This window comes from Chiroxiphia lanceolata, chromosome 1 (assembly GCF_009829145.1).
Source record: "Chiroxiphia lanceolata isolate bChiLan1 chromosome 1, bChiLan1.pri, whole genome shotgun sequence".
Lineage (NCBI taxonomy): Eukaryota > Metazoa > Chordata > Aves > Passeriformes > Pipridae > Chiroxiphia > Chiroxiphia lanceolata.
In genome coordinates this window covers 46,991,721-47,009,722 of record NC_045637.1, presented here as the reverse complement: position 1 = coordinate 47,009,722, position 18,002 = coordinate 46,991,721, and the positions used below count along the sequence as shown (strand labels likewise).

At 38.5% G+C, this 18,002-nt stretch overlaps 1 protein-coding gene across 1 annotated transcript in view; it reads right to left on the bottom strand.

The window, feature by feature from the left end:
• CHST9 (carbohydrate sulfotransferase 9) overlaps nt 1-18,002 on the bottom strand; it is a 91,022-nt gene that overhangs the window by 17,447 nt on the left and 55,573 nt on the right. Inside the window, 1 exon segment of the mRNA XM_032684888.1 lies at nt 3,167-3,204. Coding sequence (XP_032540779.1) covers nt 3,167-3,204 — 38 coding nt within the window.

The window sequence follows — 18,002 nt, the reverse complement described above, 5'->3', positions numbered from 1 at the left end:
AACCCCACATGCAGAAGGGGAAATGCTTCCTGAAAAAGATCTTAAAAGACTAAGAGATGGATGTGCCACTGCAAGAGAGCCTGCCTTGACAGAGCCACTTAAGGGCAGAACAGTGGGACAGATATTGTGGAGCCCTCTCACTAGCCACCTGACCTGACATGCAGCTTCACTGTAGAAGAGACAGGCTCAAGCCTGAGCTCAAACACAGCTGTGATTTTAACCCAAGAGTCTGCCTGTGCACACAACTTCAACTTCTAAATCCAAGTACACATATTCTTGTTAGTCTTTCATAGATTCAGAGGCACTGGAGAAAACTGTATGTAGAAGTGGACATTAAGACCACAACAAAAACAAATGTGAGTGGTAAGGAGTGGTAAGGATGAAACACAAAAGATTGCCTTCAGACACATTTTGTTTGATGGTCTGCAGTGTATTGTTTTGACAAGACTGTTACACAGGAACCCAAGGTTTCTTCTTGTTTTCTTGCATCTTCCTCAGCAGTGGAATCAGGCTGTACATTGGTACCAGAATTTACCCAGAAGTTGCAAAGGCAATTAAAAACAGATATTGAAAAGCAGAGCACATGCTATTTCTGGTTGACTGCTGGTGTTAGATGACCACTGCTGTTAAAGGAACATGCATATCTATATACATAAATGACAAAAAAGGTGTTTGAGGAAAACAAGCAAATGCTTTATGATCAAAGAGAACAAAAGTTAGTGAAGATGATAACTGTAGTGAAAGGTTTCTGGAAGCAGATACTACCTTAGTGTTTCATCTATGTCGTGTTTCACTAAACTTTGCTTAGGCTTTAGAGAGAGCTAAGAACCACACAGAAACCACAGTGGTCTTCAAGACGTGAGAGGTTTCCAGGCACGCACAGACAGCCAAGGGTTTACCCAGTAGATCACTGGGACAGCAGCTTTATCATTTCCCCATCCCCTCTCTGTTTCATTCACCTCTCAACAAGATATTTCCTGCTACTTGCCCCTTTGCACTCTTGCTCCTCTCAAATTGTAACATCATTCATCTTCCGTGGAGACACTTCTCCCCAACTTAAATTTCTGGCAGCCAGTTTAACTCACTGTTGTTGAATCAACTTAAAGGGGACTACAAGACCTCAAGCCAGATAAGTATCTTATCCTGCATAAAACATTTTAAATTCAGAATTGAAAATAAACGGAATCCTTCCATGAGAGGTATTCCATTAGGATTAGCCCCAGTTCAAATCTTTTTACTGAAGTAATAAAAGGACAAATCAAATATGCAGTGCCTCTGCAACTGTGCCCCAAATTACAGACTTCAAAATGAAATTGATTTCTGTTCTGAAGCATTCTTCCATTTCTTGGAAGTTCAAAGGAAGTTTATATAGAATGGAACATCACCAGCTTCATTAGAATCCATTTTAAAGTGAATGTCCACTATTTGTTCCCAAATCAACCTTTTACAGCTTTGTTTAGATACATCCTCAGCATATCAAGACAATGAAGTATTCCTACAAAAGGTGATGTTCTTAAGTTAACTGCAGAGAGACAGAGCAGGTGAGCAATTCCAGAAGGGCAAGGCAGTGGCATGCAGGAAAAGCCCAAGACTGGATAAACAAAGTACAGCACCTGATCCACGTCTTGAAACTGAGACAAATGTCTTTTTTATCACAATACACTCTTCCTCAGAAAAGGGCAATGGCATCAACAGAGCAGATTTTGTCACATAGAAAATGTGCAGAATTAGGTCTCCTATCAACAACTCAGCCCTGCCAATGGAGCCTCAAGTTGTGTTTTAAAAATACAAGTGCCCCCCCTTCTGGCCAATAAAGACTCCCAAAAGTGGCTTTGCAAGATATTTTGGGCTAATTTTAATGGAGTTTAGTTTATAAAAGTTAATTAGACTTGTTCTAAGACATAAACGCTCAGTCAAAGCACAGAACTTCAAAATATTTCTACACTTATTTAAAAAAGTGAAGGTTTTCCTTTGCTTATGCAATGCTGTATTCTGGGCTAAATATATCTATCCATCAATTTCTTAAGATAATAAGAAAGTTGTAACAACTCTGAGTGTTATTTTGTGTCACAGGACCAGGCTTCCCATAAGCGTTCAGATGTGCAAGGGCTTACTTCGTGAGGAGTGGTGCCAACTCAGGCCACTGAAAGCGATAAAGTGACATCTGTGCCATGCCCAGCCATGCCAGGGGAATTGCTGTTAGCCCCAGACCAGGATGCTTTAGGTGGACTAAAGCACTAACCTGACTAACTGTCAGGTTGGTGGTTCATAAAGGTGATCAGTTCACAGATAGCAGTGATGTAATGACGCCAATGCCTCCATTTATAGCTTGGAAGGAAGGCAACTGAAGGGAGAGTAATTGTTGGAATACAAATACAGCATTCAGCAAGAGGACAAGAAGCCAAAAAATGACAACCAAGCTCACTGCTTCTGTACAAGTCAGGTCCTTTCAATCTACAAGGACACATAATTGAGGGAGGTAAACTCTGGGTTTTCTCCTCTCTTTCTGGATAAGATTTTTTTTTAGTTTAATTCCTATATCTTTTTCCTGATGTTGAAATCATAAATTACAATATATAAACTTATTTTTTTTTCTCCTAGGTAGTTACTCCTAACTGATACAGTACTAAGGACAAGATGGAAAATGTCTCTACAAGCAATGTCACAGTTTAGTGCAGTATCAATGAAAATTCATGGCAGAAATAACCTAAGCAACACTGAAATACACTGCTTACATGTGCTGTTCAGGTATTTTGTATCAATAGTTTTCTGCCTTTTGAAAAGGATATTAGCAAATAGCAGAAATATTACTTTTTTTTGTTTTGTTTTGTTTGTTTGTTTGTTTTGTTTTTTTAAAAAAGCATAATTCTGTGCTATAAAATTTGGTACCAGTGAACAAGTTATTTCTGGGCTTTGTCATCAGCATCAACATATTGAGAAGTAGATGAATTAAACTGCTTAAATGGCAAATCTTAGGTTTAAATCAAAACAATGGCTACTTTTGTTAATTCAACATATCTTCAGAGCCAGTCAGTACTCTGATGCATGCTCCTTAGCACATTTGCATTGTTAATATTAGCATATCCTGTGGATTTCTGCCTTTTAATTGCTATAACTCTTCTACGTGAAAAATTAAGTAACAAAAAGTATGAATGTTTCTAAATACCTGATTAATTATCTGTTGTTGCAGCTTTTTTCCAGATTCTGAAAGAGAAAGAAAAGAATTATTTTGCACATATTTTAGTGAAGATGATATTGGACATGTCACTCTCAATATACATGCCACAGAACAATAAACAGTGAATTAATCAAAAAATAATCAAACTTTATAATTAAGAAACAGAATTTAACATGTAGAAATTACTTGAAACTTCAAAATGGAAATCTACCTAAAATAAAAGAAACACAAGCTCCTCTTAATCAAGATGTGATAAAAGGATAATTGATATAGGGTAGCCAATCTTGCTAAGCTGGAACCACAAAGAAATCACAAAATTTAAAGGGGAGGCAACAAATTTCAAATACGTGCTATGAAGCATCTTAATATTGTGAGAGTGTACTGTGTGCTGGAGAAACTGGTAACATCCAGCTCAAGATTTGACCACTGGAGGAGGAAAGCAACTTCTGCCATTACCTTAAAATAAAATTACGTGTCTGTGTCAAGACTGAGATTCGGCACCAGCTGGCTCAAGTGAGAAATTCTATCCTGATAATATCACAAAGCGGCAAGTTGAGTGATGGTTTTGTTTCCTTATTCTGGTCTTCTTCTGCAGAATCCTTCAGGGTGCTCCTGGAGCCTGGACAATGCACCGCTTTCTACAGCTGTCTGGGACCCTAGCAGCAAGGATACCTCAAAACTATTCTTTTCTTTTCGACCAATTTTGTCTCATTTACTGCTCCCATGCACTAGATGTCAAAAGGGCAGCTGGTATCAATTACCCTCCCTTTGCTATTGGAGACCATACACACGTATTGGGGAAAGTCAGGAATTTCACACTTGCCTATCCAGCTAGGCTACGTGCACCCAGAGGGTTTTTAAAAATAATAATGATAGGAGACACGACTTACAACCTGTCAGTACCACTACTAACTGTCAGGGGAGACTGCCTAGCATGGGTGGCTGCCACCTCCAGCACTGGAAATGATACTCCCTTTCAACAGAACCTTTCCATACTAATATGTGCGGCACAAACAGAATTTTTAAAATGAGGTATAAATATATAAAGTGTTAAAATACAGTATAAAGACTCTATTTAAAGGAAAGTTATCTTCCCTACTCATCCCTGAGACTACTACTCTTTTCAATGAAAGCATTACAGATAATTCAGATAAAGATAATTACTTTAGGCTATGTTATAAGATTGTCTCTTATGATAATTACTTCCTGTATGCTTGTGTTGTGTTTTTATTTGCTAAATATAAAAATTATCCCTTTTTTTAGCTAAAAACCCTCTACACAACTATCATTTAGGGGAGATTTCTTAAAATGTATTCCCTTGTTCACTGAGTTCATCTTTGGGAGAAATAAGATTTATTCTTGTAACTAATATTTTAACCAAATAGATTGTTGGTAATAGAAGATTAAAGGAGTATGTGTTTTTAGCATTCTCTAATGATATACAAGTTGCTAGGAAAGCAGAGTGTTTGAAATCTCTGGTTAGATCAACACTATTTTGCTCAAAGGTTTGTGGACTTTGAATACTGATGCTTTCCTGTTTCCCAGTACATTTGTTTTTAGGCTATTTTGATTCACTTTAAAGGAATTTTAATAACTTTCTGTTGACAGCATGGACAGCTGGTCTTGAGAATTAGTGAAAATTCACTTGCTGACTGAGGAAGGAAGTGACATCAATGAGTTTCTAAAGTCAGCCCCGAGGGAAAAGTGTGCTCCACGAGAGTAGCCTTTCATGCCATTGTATTTCCAGCGATGCCTTGAGATGCAAATTGCATTATCAATCAAACTTGTGGTTTCTACCTCAGACAAATATAAAAAAAGAACACAAAGACTGTGAAAGACCTTTGCAGCCATTCCTGACACTGCTAAGAAAAAGGTGAAGAGGAATTTATGGTAGTTCTTTCCTTGTTCTCTCTTCTTTTGGTGATTTAAATGTAAGTATCAAGGAAAGGGCAGTTGCAGAAGTGTCTGTATGACAGGACAGCAATGGCAACATGGGTTAAACAGGACAGAGATTTACTAGGCTTTTAAGGATAGAAGAGAGATCAAATTCAAGGTCACCAGCAAATTGAATACTGTGTTCTCCATTTATTCGCTAGATGATCCTTGTCCTCATCACAGAATAACTATGTGAATTTGGCGTAGTCAGCACTTGTACTCAGAAGGGACCAAGGTCTGTAATAACAGACACGCTGCAAATTAGGGTGGAAATATATTGGCACCATTATATGGGGAAGCCTGCAAAGTCCTGGCCTGTACTGTACTATTGTTTTGAAGGAACATCACAAAAAGCAGTGAAAAAACAAGAACAATATCTACAGCGCTGAAGGGGAATCAGTTTCCAGCTGCCAGTGACTAACAGTAGGGCAGAAGGCCATTGAAACTAGGCAGAATTTTGTTTGTCCTGTTTTGTTTCGGGTTTTGTTTGTTTGTTTTGGGGGTTTTTGTTTGTTTGCATTTTAAATCCCCAGAAGTCTCCTACAATGACTCTGGCCTTCTCAATTTCGAGAAGGATGTTTCTGTCTAGGTGCTGTGTGATCACCTGGGGTGACCATCAACATTCACCAGAGGGATTAAAGAAACTCCACTGAAAAAAGTGCTCCAAATTCAAAGGACATGAGGCAATGGGACACTGATGAAACGAGAATTGTCAGAACATGTCAGCCAGTCCTACAGGCAACACCTGCATCAGTCTCATGAAATGCAGGTAATACTTCACACTTGCAAGAAGCTTCATTTCTGGCAGATGTACATATCCTAAATTTAAAATTTATGACAGTTTTTCCTGAGCCACTGCAATGAGGTAGCAGCTTATGCAAGAACATCAAACAAACCAGGAAATTTACTGCCATCTGAAAACTTACGTGGAAGCTGCCCAGTAGACAGCTGGTGTAGTCAAGAACATACCTTCCACAACTCAGACTGCTTGTGAATGGCTTGCTCTTCTGCTATATTTCTTCTGAAACTCATTTTTCTACCTGTCCTCTGGCAAACTGTTCCTAAATGGGCTCAACAGTACCACCTGACCAGCCTTAAAAGCACAAGCAAATCAAAAGGCCTTAATTATAGTCAACTACAATTGCCTGCAACTTTGTGATTCAAAAGTTGTATTTACTAGTATAAACTATGATTCTTATTTGCTGAGGCTGTGCTTTCATGCTATGCTAACTGAGGCTAAACTGCTGCAACTGGATTCCAATGATATTTTTGCATCAGTACTGGAAAACATACCTCTCCCAATTAATTTTTACTGATTTTTTTTTTGTCTCTCTGCTTGCAAAAAGTGTAATGGATGGTTGACTGGTTGAGATAAATGGCCTTCTTGGGTTGACCTCAAGCTATATTACTTAAAAAAATATTACAACAAACATTGTTTAAAAAATTTCTCTGTATTTTCATTCCCTAATTAGTATATTAATTCCTGTTTCCAGGGCAAGTTGGGCTTTTCAATATTTTTTTTTTTTGTTGCTTGTCCTTATTATAAGATCATCTTATTGAGAGAAATAACATATGTTTTCTAATGTAACTGACAACTGCAAGAAATGAGAGTGTGCCTTAATTGCTGCTGTCACCAGGAATGGCAACACTGACTCCTCAGCCTTATGCACACAACCTACACAGAGAACAACATGTAATTATGCACACTATGCCCTGCTTACCTCCATACAAAGGAATGTCATATTTGTGCAGGTTTATAGATTAATCTGCTGTAATTCCCTTTAATGTTAAACTACTTCCAGCTCAAATATAATTAAGATCACCAGGTACAAAAGATTCAGATTGGAAATATGAGTACACTCCAACAGAACAAATAACAGCTTGATGCTGTTTCTTATGTTCAAACAGTCAGATACATTAAGGATTTTGACAGCATTTTTGTTCCCTAAGTATGTAGATGAAAAAACAAAGGTTTCATTTCAAAAGGCAAAACACTACTAACTGCATTTAATTAGAGAGCAAAATCCCTTAAATATACAGATCTGCCAGTTTATGTGACATGACTGCTACAAGACCTAGCAATGAAGGATTTTAATTTTTTTTCCTTCCAAAAATCAAATCCCAATTTATACTTCAAGCAATGTCAATAAAATAAAGGCTTTAGAATAAAAAGTTTGCTTCCTTAAGTCTTCAGATAATTCTACTCCTATTTGTGGCATGGCAGCAAGGCAGGGGATGAACAGAAATTTTCGGTCTGTCTCCCTGTTCTCAAGTATCTGAGGGTTTCCAAGCAGGCTGAGAAAAGTGCAGAGATCTCAGAGGGTAAAGGGGGTCCTCAGCCTTGCTCTGAAACAGTAACATGCATAGTCTGACACAGACATCACTTAACTTCAAGTGGGAATGGTATTACTAAGAAATCAGTTGTGAAGAGGGAATTTTGTGTTCCAATACCAATTTAATTTTGTTTTTCCACTTTGTGAGACAAACACACACTAACAGCTTTGTATTTTACTTTATGTTTATAGACTTAAATAAACACATATGCAACCTATTCAATTATGATCCACCCCACTTTCATTACTGGTGTCCTAATCAACCAGAGCGGATTTTGGGAAGTAAAAGGAAACCAAAGCACTCATTTGTGATAAACTTCTGCAGCAATATCCCATGGCACCTGAGCCTGAGGAAGAAACAGTCAGAATTGCTTTTCAGACTTTTAACAGACCTGATGCGACACCAACAGATTATCTCCTGTGAAAGCCTGAAACTTGGCATACAAAGATTAAAATATTTAGGACAGAACCATACATTTCCTATAAATTATTGGCAGAATCTCAGAGGTCTGTAAGCAACAGAGCTGTTGTAGATCTGCACAGCATCTCCTTCTTCTAACAAGGAATTCAGTAAACTGAAAGTGCTCATTTATAGCATTGCCTTCAAAACCTAGTTTAGCTTACATTTGTACCTCTGTGATAACTGTGCAACTGAATATGCTTACAGTGGCCTAAAATATATTAATCACATATTCTTGGTATTGCATAATCCTTCTCAGTTGTCACAATGCCAACTCATAAGTTGCCCTGGCAGTAGGAAACATAAAAAGAAACCCAAGTTGATACTGATTGAAGCAAATGAAGGAAAGTTGGCCATCTCAAAACACTGAAACTCTCACAGCATTCCAAGGTCTCCCTAGCTAATTTTTCGTGATTACTTTTGATATGAAAACAGACCTTTAATTGTCAGTCTCTAATAAGGATGCAGAACTGTTCCCTGGGAGGTTCAAAGGACCCTGGGAAACTAAACATTTACGAAAGCTTGAGTAGCCAAATGTCCTGTGCTGATTAACATAGACCATTCAGTTTCCACCTAACAAAGTCATAACAAGAAGGAACCCCAAAGGAAAAAAAAAATAAATTGGACTGACAAAGAAACATTAGTCTTAATAGGACTGAGGGCCCTCATTCATTAATTCTGTTGAGTGTAAAAAGGAGGTGGGGGTATAACTCAAATCCATTCCTGGACCAAATCCTGCACTGACTAACATTGTGTAACTGCAGTCAGGGCAACGAGATGTTATAATATCAGTTAATTAAAAAATTGCAGTTTTATCTGCTCTCTGCCTCAGCAGCAACGATAAATATTTTCAAACGAGACAGAATTGCCAGGATGCCCACTAACAGAATTAGCAAGCAGGCTTGTTTGCCAGTTTTCTTCTAGAAGACTGTGCTTTCTATATCTGGGAAAAGGAAAAGCAAAAATTTGACATATTTTTTCCTTTAAGGATGGAAGATTTGAGATAATGGAAACATGCCAGACAGCATACTTGGTTGTAACATCAACACAATATTGATATGGTTTGGGTGGTTTCCAGCTGAACATGGTGTATATTTCCAATATCTATTTGGCATTCATGCTGTATCTAACAACAAGAGAAGTTTGTTTCAGTTCTGTTTTACAGCTCACTGTGCAACTGCTTTGAAAACCTTTTTCCTTTTATCCAACTGCTTCACTACTTTTTTTCAGGTTCCGGAACTCTTAAGGAAGTGAATGGAACCAATTGTGCATACCTACTCATCTGCAATAGGCAAGCAAAGGTCAGCTAATTATGTCTTAGTACATGCATTTGATCAAATTCTATCACAATGTGATCCAAATCCAATGGTAGAAACTGTTCAGTTCCCACACTGCAAGGGCTACTGTTTATTCATCTGAAATCACATGGATCACCAACCTCCACTTTCATGTTGCTAGTTATGTATGGTGCTTTATGGTGCTTTATATTATGATCATCTGGGGGGGGGTAGGTCACATTAATCAGTTAAAATGTCTTTTTGACTATGCTTCTGTCAACCTCAATTGCTCATGCAGTTATATTCCACAAAATAGGTTTCTGGGCTTTGACACGAAGTTGTTTTCACCCATCAGCTGGTCCATTGCAGTTTCCTATATTAAGGTTCTTAGTATATAATTCTGTGATGGATCATGGAATGGCTTGGGTTGGAAGGGACCTTAAAGGTCATCTATTTCCAATGTCTGTGCCACAAGCAGGGACACCTTCCACTTGACCAGGTTGCTCAGAGCTCCATCCAACCTGGCCTCGGATGGTTGACTGCGATTTTTTTCTGACAAAGGAAAACTGTTTGATGTTTACTCTAAGAACATTCCAGTAAGAGCTGTCATGATAGAAAAGCCCATGGAGAGCAACTAGAGCTTGAATCTACATACTCACATTCCACTCAGTAATAAAGCTGTGGACATACAGCTCTCTCTTTAACATACCCTGCTATGGTCTTAGGCAGCTTAGGCATTGCACTCACAGTGGACTGAAACATCGCACAAATTTGGCTTCGGTTTTGGTTCCTGCTTGGTTTCTGTCCATATTACAACCATATGGTTGCCCCTACCCAGATGAGGAATGTAAGTCCAGTTAAAATCTGCAGACCAATTAACCATTTCAAGGCAAAGCCACATGGAGTCATGACCATTCAATCTACCATATCCTTAAAAAGGTCAGTTGTTGTTTTTTCACTTATAATGAAGATAAGTTGATATCCAGCTCTGGAGCACACTGTCCTGATATAATCTTAATTAGAATACCCTGAAAATGGCATATGCAGATGAAGGCACCAGTACCAATGGGAAACAGCACACAAGCTGCTAGAGGGTTATGCTCACAGAAGTTTATTTTGACTCACCTGCTAGGATAACTGCACCACAAACAGCTGAGCTACAGAGCTTCTCTGGTGTGAATCAGAAGCGGTGGTGTGTGCAAGTTAAGCGCACAGCAAGCCCAAACAGGGGTGGAAAAACTGAACTTCTTGGCACTAATTACAAAGTAGAGTCCCACAGCAAAGTCACCATGGGAAGCCTTAGACTACAGTTTCTGTATTTCAGAAATAAAAAGGAGACGAATTGTCTGTTCAACATAAGGCCAGGAAGTGACCAGTGGTGATGAGAGTTAATATTCTTTCAATTTACTACTCATTCTGAGTTACGCCTATATAAATAAACTGTACTTGTTTAAATCTGACCTCTTTCTTTGTTTAAGGCCTAAATGTGCCACTCTAAGGCATGCTCTTAGCAGAATGACCTCAAACAACTTCTCTGAAATTATTCCAGTTACATGTAGAATATTCTCCAATGAGAATATGACACTTACAGAAGACACCACTCACATTTATGAGGAAGGCTACATGCATGAGTATCTGGAATTAATCCACTAGTGAAGAACAGAGGGAAAAAGAAAAAGGTGAACTATGAGCCCTTTGAAATAGAACCTTAAAACCTGGAAAACTCAGAAAATTCTCTAAACCAAGTAATTTTATAGTGAAAGAAAACTAGGAGAAGAAAACCAAAGAGAAACAAAGCTAGAACATAACCTTTGCTAATGCATAGCTCTGAATTAAAATTGGTCAGATACAAACCAAAAACCTACAGCAATCAGTTGCTGCAGGGAGTACAAATTTATCTACACTTCGTATAACTAGAGTATGACCTTTTACGACCAAATCTTGTGGTTGACTTCAGCTGTAATTATTGGAAGTCATTTGTAAAAGGTCATCCATGACTGAGAATACAATATGAATCCAAGATGCACAAGGATTCAGGTTTGTGCTACTCAAAAGAAATTGGGGATAGAGAAGGAGGGTGGGAAGCTCACCCACTGCTACAGATTCAGTTCTCAAATGGATTTGGATAGTTTGATGAGAGTATTAAATCTAAGTAGTCAATTTCAGATATGTGAATTATGAGAGAATACACAGGTTTTATTCTTGTCATTCATGACTATGTTATTTAAGCATTACCAAAGGAGTTTATATTATCAAATAAGGTTACTTATTTGATTATTGTAACCTTAGTCAATTTTTGGTGTCTAGAGTACTGTAGAACATCATCTTCCCACTGATTCTCCACTTTAGGAAAAGATTTTGGATGCTCAGTTTTTACTGTTATAAAGAAGTAAGGTTCTTAGGTAAAGATAGTTTATAGCCCTAATTAACATATATAGCTGACTTACTGCACATACAACTTGGTGTTCTTTTTTGGTTTTGGTGTTGGTGTTCTTTTTTGCTTTATTGTTTTTCTTTTTTTCACTAAAAGGACGTTATTTTAAGGACCTCCTTACAAGAAGAGCCAATAATGATGCACAAGCAATTCTCAACCAGAAGAGCCCAATGGCATGTGAAAACTTGTCATGTTTTTAGTCATGTTCTCTGAATATCAGAATATTCAAACAGTATCCTCCAAGGTAGTTGATTAGGGGGAAAAAACCAACAGTATACAATAATTAATGGGTAGAAGCAAAAGAAAAATCATATAAGAGAGAACTGGCAGCAGTTATTTAACCCAGACCTTAAGAGATTACCTCCGCAGAAACCCAGAACCAATTCTGAAGGCCAGTCTGTGAAGGATTCACCACCAAATACATGAAAGTAAAATTAAGATTATGCAAGAAAATATTCTTTTATGCTTGATATCTTCAAAGCCAAATCTGTAGCTCAAGCTTGCAATCTGCCCTACTTCAAAGCCAAATCTGTAGCTCAAGCTTGCGATCTGCCCTACCACTAGCTATGGCCAGCCAAATAGCAACCGAGTGTACATGGCACATACTGTGGCTACTTGCAGCCACCTCCTTGCCCGCTGGTGAAACACCCTGATGCTCCAAGCCTCACAAACAGCACCATACTCTGCTTTGGCAGGAGCCTTTTGCTTGCTTTAGAAATGCCTATCGGGCCTCCCTCTGTGTGCCATCCTTGCTATGCCATCTTGGATATGTGCTCAAAAGTGGGAAGTGGCAGGGGTGATGAAGCAAGTTCAGCTGGAGAAATCATTATGCGAACTGAACTCACATATGCTACTGAAAACATAGTTAAATGATTCCTTTAATTAAACAGAGACTCAAAATAACAGCAGTAAGGTGGTACCCAGTACCCAGAAACTGCAAAGTACCCCAGCACCTAAAGCATAAGTGCTGCACTGTATCGATTTGATCACTCGAGCAGAGTCTAAGTAGACACTCTCATGCACAGAGGGTGAATTGTCAAATAGGCCTTAAAACCACACCTGCAGGTGTTGTACACACCAGAATTTTCTGCCCACAAAATATTCTGCTGGTGCTCGCAAAGGACCATATGTGCATACCAAAAGCTGGTGCTTAGGTACAATTTGCATCCATAAATGTGCAGGTGCAGTTTTATGGAGACCTACGAGAAGACCGTGACCATGTAGCTCACAACTACTATTTCCACAGCAGCCTTCCGACAACAAGTTAAGTAATCTTTCCATAGGATGTGCCATGCCTCGTACAGCAAGGACAGGTGGAATTTACAGATGAAATTGCAGTCATGTTCATGACTGGCAGACTGATTTAAGAGACAAGCCTACTCAGTCCCAGTTTGCAAACCACGAGTGTGTACTAATACCAACAGCGCTGATGATACCTCAAACTGAGGGTAGGATTAATGTGTTATCTGCAAAGGTGAAAAAGGAATTCTGAGAGAGTCCTTAGCACCAACATGTTTTTTTTAATGACTGAAAAAAAGAGACAATTCTATTGTCTATTCTCTCCTAGTGAACCGCATTCTTTTTCAGGCATTAAAAAGTAATTCTGCAAGTCTGACTTGAGTCAGCATGAGAATTACAGACCAAGTTAGGTTCAGCAAGTACTAAGTGACAGTCACATAATATGGTGTCTTTATTCAATGTAAATTACTGATTTCTAATGAATTGAGCACTCAGGATGAGACATTTCTCTTTTGTTCTGACAGAAAAACAACGTCAATATTGTATCCAATTATCAATAAAACTTTTTACTGGCTTCTTGCTAACTGCAGGGACAAGGTCTTCAGGTATTTCCACAGATTAAAGGAAAGAGGCATATTTCTATTTAGCTTACTATTCATATTTAATTCTAATGGACACAATTCTTTATATGGAATCTGATTTTAAAATGTGAAAAGAAACATAAATGAAATGTGGAAAAATTCTCTTCAGATTAGAAATTATTTTGGACTAAAGCCACACCAATTACTATTGCTTAAATATTTACTGAAGGGTAAAAAACCAATTTGACAGGACTGAATTTCTTGCCTTCTGAGGGATCTAAAAAAGAAAATGTGATAATTGAGCATCCACCCCCTATATAACTTTTGGGCATAACAAACATATTGACCTACTGCTATAACTAAAGTGATTTGTATACTTTGGATTGCTTACAATTTAAGGGCTAGGTCCAAATGCTGCAAGCATATGAGATGTAAATCTTCAGAAAAAATAATTTTACATCTTGATATTGCTGGCAAGGGGTGAAAGGAGTGCCCAGCATTTTTAAATGGATGGTTAACTAGATGGTTAACAGTCAGAGACTGGAAGAGCAGAGATACAAACAGCTCAGAGCTTCAGATTTCTTCTGTTAATAAAAGCATACCAGTAATGTTCTTACTTTCAACAATAATTTTGTCCCCTGGATTATAGATAATTAGCTCCCAGGATCACATTATAAACCAGAAACATCGCTGGTTGTTACTCTATAGCACCAAACTTAGGTTAAACATAGTAATAGCTTATCAGTTAGACGAGAAACCACAGACACGAAGAAGATAAGTCATAAAGAAATCCCTCAATTGTTAATTCTCATTTCTGGAAAGAGACTAGACCCATTCTATTAATGTGACATGGACTACTATTGCTTTGCTGGAAAACATATGGCATCATGCTACCACCTAGTCATATTCAACACACATAACCTTAGCTAAAAATACCCCTTTATACAAGCTACAGACAAACAACTTTTCTTAGGGTTTGGTTTCATGACTGGCTTAACCTTCTCAATGCCCAGCTCTTGCTGCAGCTGCAGTGATGTGCTCTTCCTCCTCCCATGCAGTAGCCACTAGTGCACTTGCATGGCAGGGTCATAACACATCACAGTCCTGATTCAGCTAAAAATTCTCATCTTGCTTAATAGGCTGATTTTCAACCATATGAGCTCAGTTCAGCCACATGAGCTGGAAACAATAGTGGGGGCAATGAGAAGTCCTCTTCTAGGGACACTCAGATCTAGATCAGCATAAATCTCCTGTAAATCCACATCTTCAGAGCCCTCATCTGCCCAGTTGCTACAGATCCATCAGCATCAGAACACCAAGGTTTGTCACAAATGACTCAATAGTTCAGATGAACAATAATAACAAGTCTCTTGACAGTCAGCTATTTTCTTTCAGGGATTGCATTGTATGGGACTCCATTTTTTTTTTTTTAACCTCAGATACATTGTCTATTTGGCTTTCCAAAAGGTATTCGATAATATCTCTCTCACAAGGCTTCTTAAGGAAATTTAACACACACAGAACTAGAGTGAACATCTTTGTACAGATTTAGAAAACCAAATGTTTAAAAGACAGGAAAAAGGGCATAGGAATATAAGAGAGAGAACAGTCAATTCTCACAGTGGAAGAAAGTCACTAGTGGAGTCCTGCTGCCTCACGTCAAGGACACCCATGCTCTTCAACATGTTTTGAAATCAGCCAAGAAAGGGACCAAACAAGGGAAGAAAATGTTTACTGATGATATTAAGCTATTTGGGGTAGAAATAATGGGGCCTAAAGAGCTTTTTATTAGAGTAGGTTGGTAATAAAACGTCATATGAAGTGCAATTTATACAAAATGATGCTAGAAAACTTCTAGGGGGAAACTTCTAATTTAGACTCAAAAGTAGGGGGAAACTTTTAATTTAAACTCAAAAGTAGGGGACTCTGAACTGAGTTCTGAGCACACTGCTACCCATGAATGAGATCTTGGGGTGGTAAAACTTCTGTGTAAACATCATGTCCATGCTCACAAGTTAGAGAAAGCAAATTGAAGACCAGAGGAAAACCAAAAAACAACTATTGTTTTTCTGTATATTCACACACTTCTGTCAAATATTATATGCAATTCTGATCTTTCCACTCATGTCCAGAACTAAAGAAGAGGAAAAGAGGGTGGACTGAAAGTGTAGACTGGCTTACAAGGAGCAACAGCTACAAAACCTGGCAAAGCAATGATCCAGAGGAGATAGAGATCTGTAAAATCATGAGTGACATGGAAGGGGTGAATCAGAACTGACTGTTTGCTGCTTCTTGTAACACAAGGCTGGGGGCATCAGATGAAGCAGGCAGATGGCAGGTTGAAAACAAACATGAGGAAGCAGCTCTCCATGCAACTGAGAAAGGAAACTCAGGAACACTTTGCCAGGGGATGTTATGGCTGCTAAAACTTTACATGGATTAAGGGGACAACCAAACAAGCTGAGAGATGGGAAATCCTTTGGGGGTTGATAAGCAACAAAAAAACCACCTCTGGCGTAGGAAGATTCTGAAACACAAACTGCTGGAGTTTGGGAAAGTAATGTGAGAAGGTTTCACTTTGCTGCTAGGATATTGAGCAAGACTGAGCTCTGGTCTCAGCCAGTAGTGCTGCTGCGTGCATGTGCAACAACACAAGACAGCTAAAAAAGGAAGGTACCAGTTTAAAATACTTCAGAGTCTGGACACTCTCAATAATTACATGCACCACCTGCACATGCTGTTGACCATTCCTGTTAAGCTGATATACACGTCTCCAACCACAGGGGACTGATCAGTTCTTAGATAAATTTCCAAGGAAAAGGAAGAACAGACTTAACGAGTATTAAAAGTACTAGACTCTGTGTGCAATGAAAAACAAACACAATGATCTCAGTGACTGCCCAAGTTACCTAGAAAGTGTACGGCAAGCAAGACATTGACCTGCAGCGTCCTAAGCTAGATGCTAACACCAGACCATTCTTTCTATGCCACAGACTGGAAACACCAAGTGATCAGAAGGTATTACGTGAATTTTTTACCACCTGTCAGTTTTCTGGTTTCCTGGTTCTGCTTCCTTGGAACTACACAAAAATCACTAGAGAAAAACAAATGAGCCTTTCTGAGAAGTGAGCTGTGTTGGATCTTTGTTCATAAGGCAGATATTAATTTAAAGAATACAAATAGCCCAACAGCCATTAAAATGAACTCTTAAGCACTATTTCTAATTATACTGCATTGATTAAATACAGTTATATTTTAATTAAGCTTTGTTCATACCGTCGTCCTCCTATATATTTTTCTCCTTCTAGAGGAGGGAATTAATCTTTTCTTCCAGAGATTCATTTTCATGGCAAATAACGCTTATCACTTCATTTATTTTAAAAGCGAAAAATAAAACCTGGCCAAGACACAGAATGTCTCACTTGTGTTAGGCAAAATCAGCTGTCCACCTGCATGGACAACCTCCAAATCAATTGCCCTCACTCCTTTCATTGCTGATTCCTGAGTCCTAACAAAAGGCTCACTTTTAACAGTCTAAGATGTTACAGGTCCAACTGCAGAGTTCGTTAACAGACTGTGTGAGTACTCCCAATCTATTTCCTTGTGAAATCAAGTTACCTACAATCCCAGCTGAAGAGCAGCCCAGCAGTTTGCCCAATACCACTACAATGGAGAAGAGAACCTGAAAGTTAGCACCTACTGCCCTCTACCTGCTTCACTTAAAACGCCTAAGCAGCAAAACTAGAGAAAACTTTACTTTCCAATTTTTTAAATACTCATTCTTACTGCTCCAATTAGAAGTGATTTTTAATCTATTTCTTTTTGATTACAACAGTAAGAAGTGCTATTCCTCTCTATGTTGCAAGTTACATGAGGGATTTCCATTAAAAAATGTACAGATAAATATTTCTTGCATAATTTTATCCTGTTTTCATAAAACAGAATTTTAAATTTCTCTTAACAACATTCAGTGGGACTATGAATTCAGACGTCCACCTTATCTTTCCAGGAAATGTGGTGGGAGGTGTACTACAGTGAAGTTCATCATGACGGACAGAGAAAAAAAGAATTCCAGCTTGTAAATCCTTGTCCTGCAATATGATACACACAGTGAAACACTTATACAGGCCATCTGAGTACCTGGCACATACTACAGAGCGGCAGACCTTGATGCCTATACAGATAAGACTTCATCATCAAGGACAAAGTTCTTATAAGCCATAGCCAGCACCATGAATGGGGACCCAGATAACATCGGTCTCAGTAGTCTTGACTTTGCATCCAGCTTAAGCAATAATCTAAAGTTATCAACTCTGACTTACACTTTAAATTCTCAGTTCTGCCCAAGAGGATTGCTTTAAAATTCCTTAGCTATAGAGAATCGAAGGAAATTATTTTCTTGGGTTTTGTTAGAGGGTACACTACCCCTCAGTAGTGTAAAGCTGTTTTTCTTTGACCTACAGAGTAGAAAATACTTCCATGTCCATGTGTGAAGGAACAGAAGCCATGTAGAGGGCACTCAGATAGCTAGACCTGGCCTCAAGTCCATGAATGCAAAGGCAGTG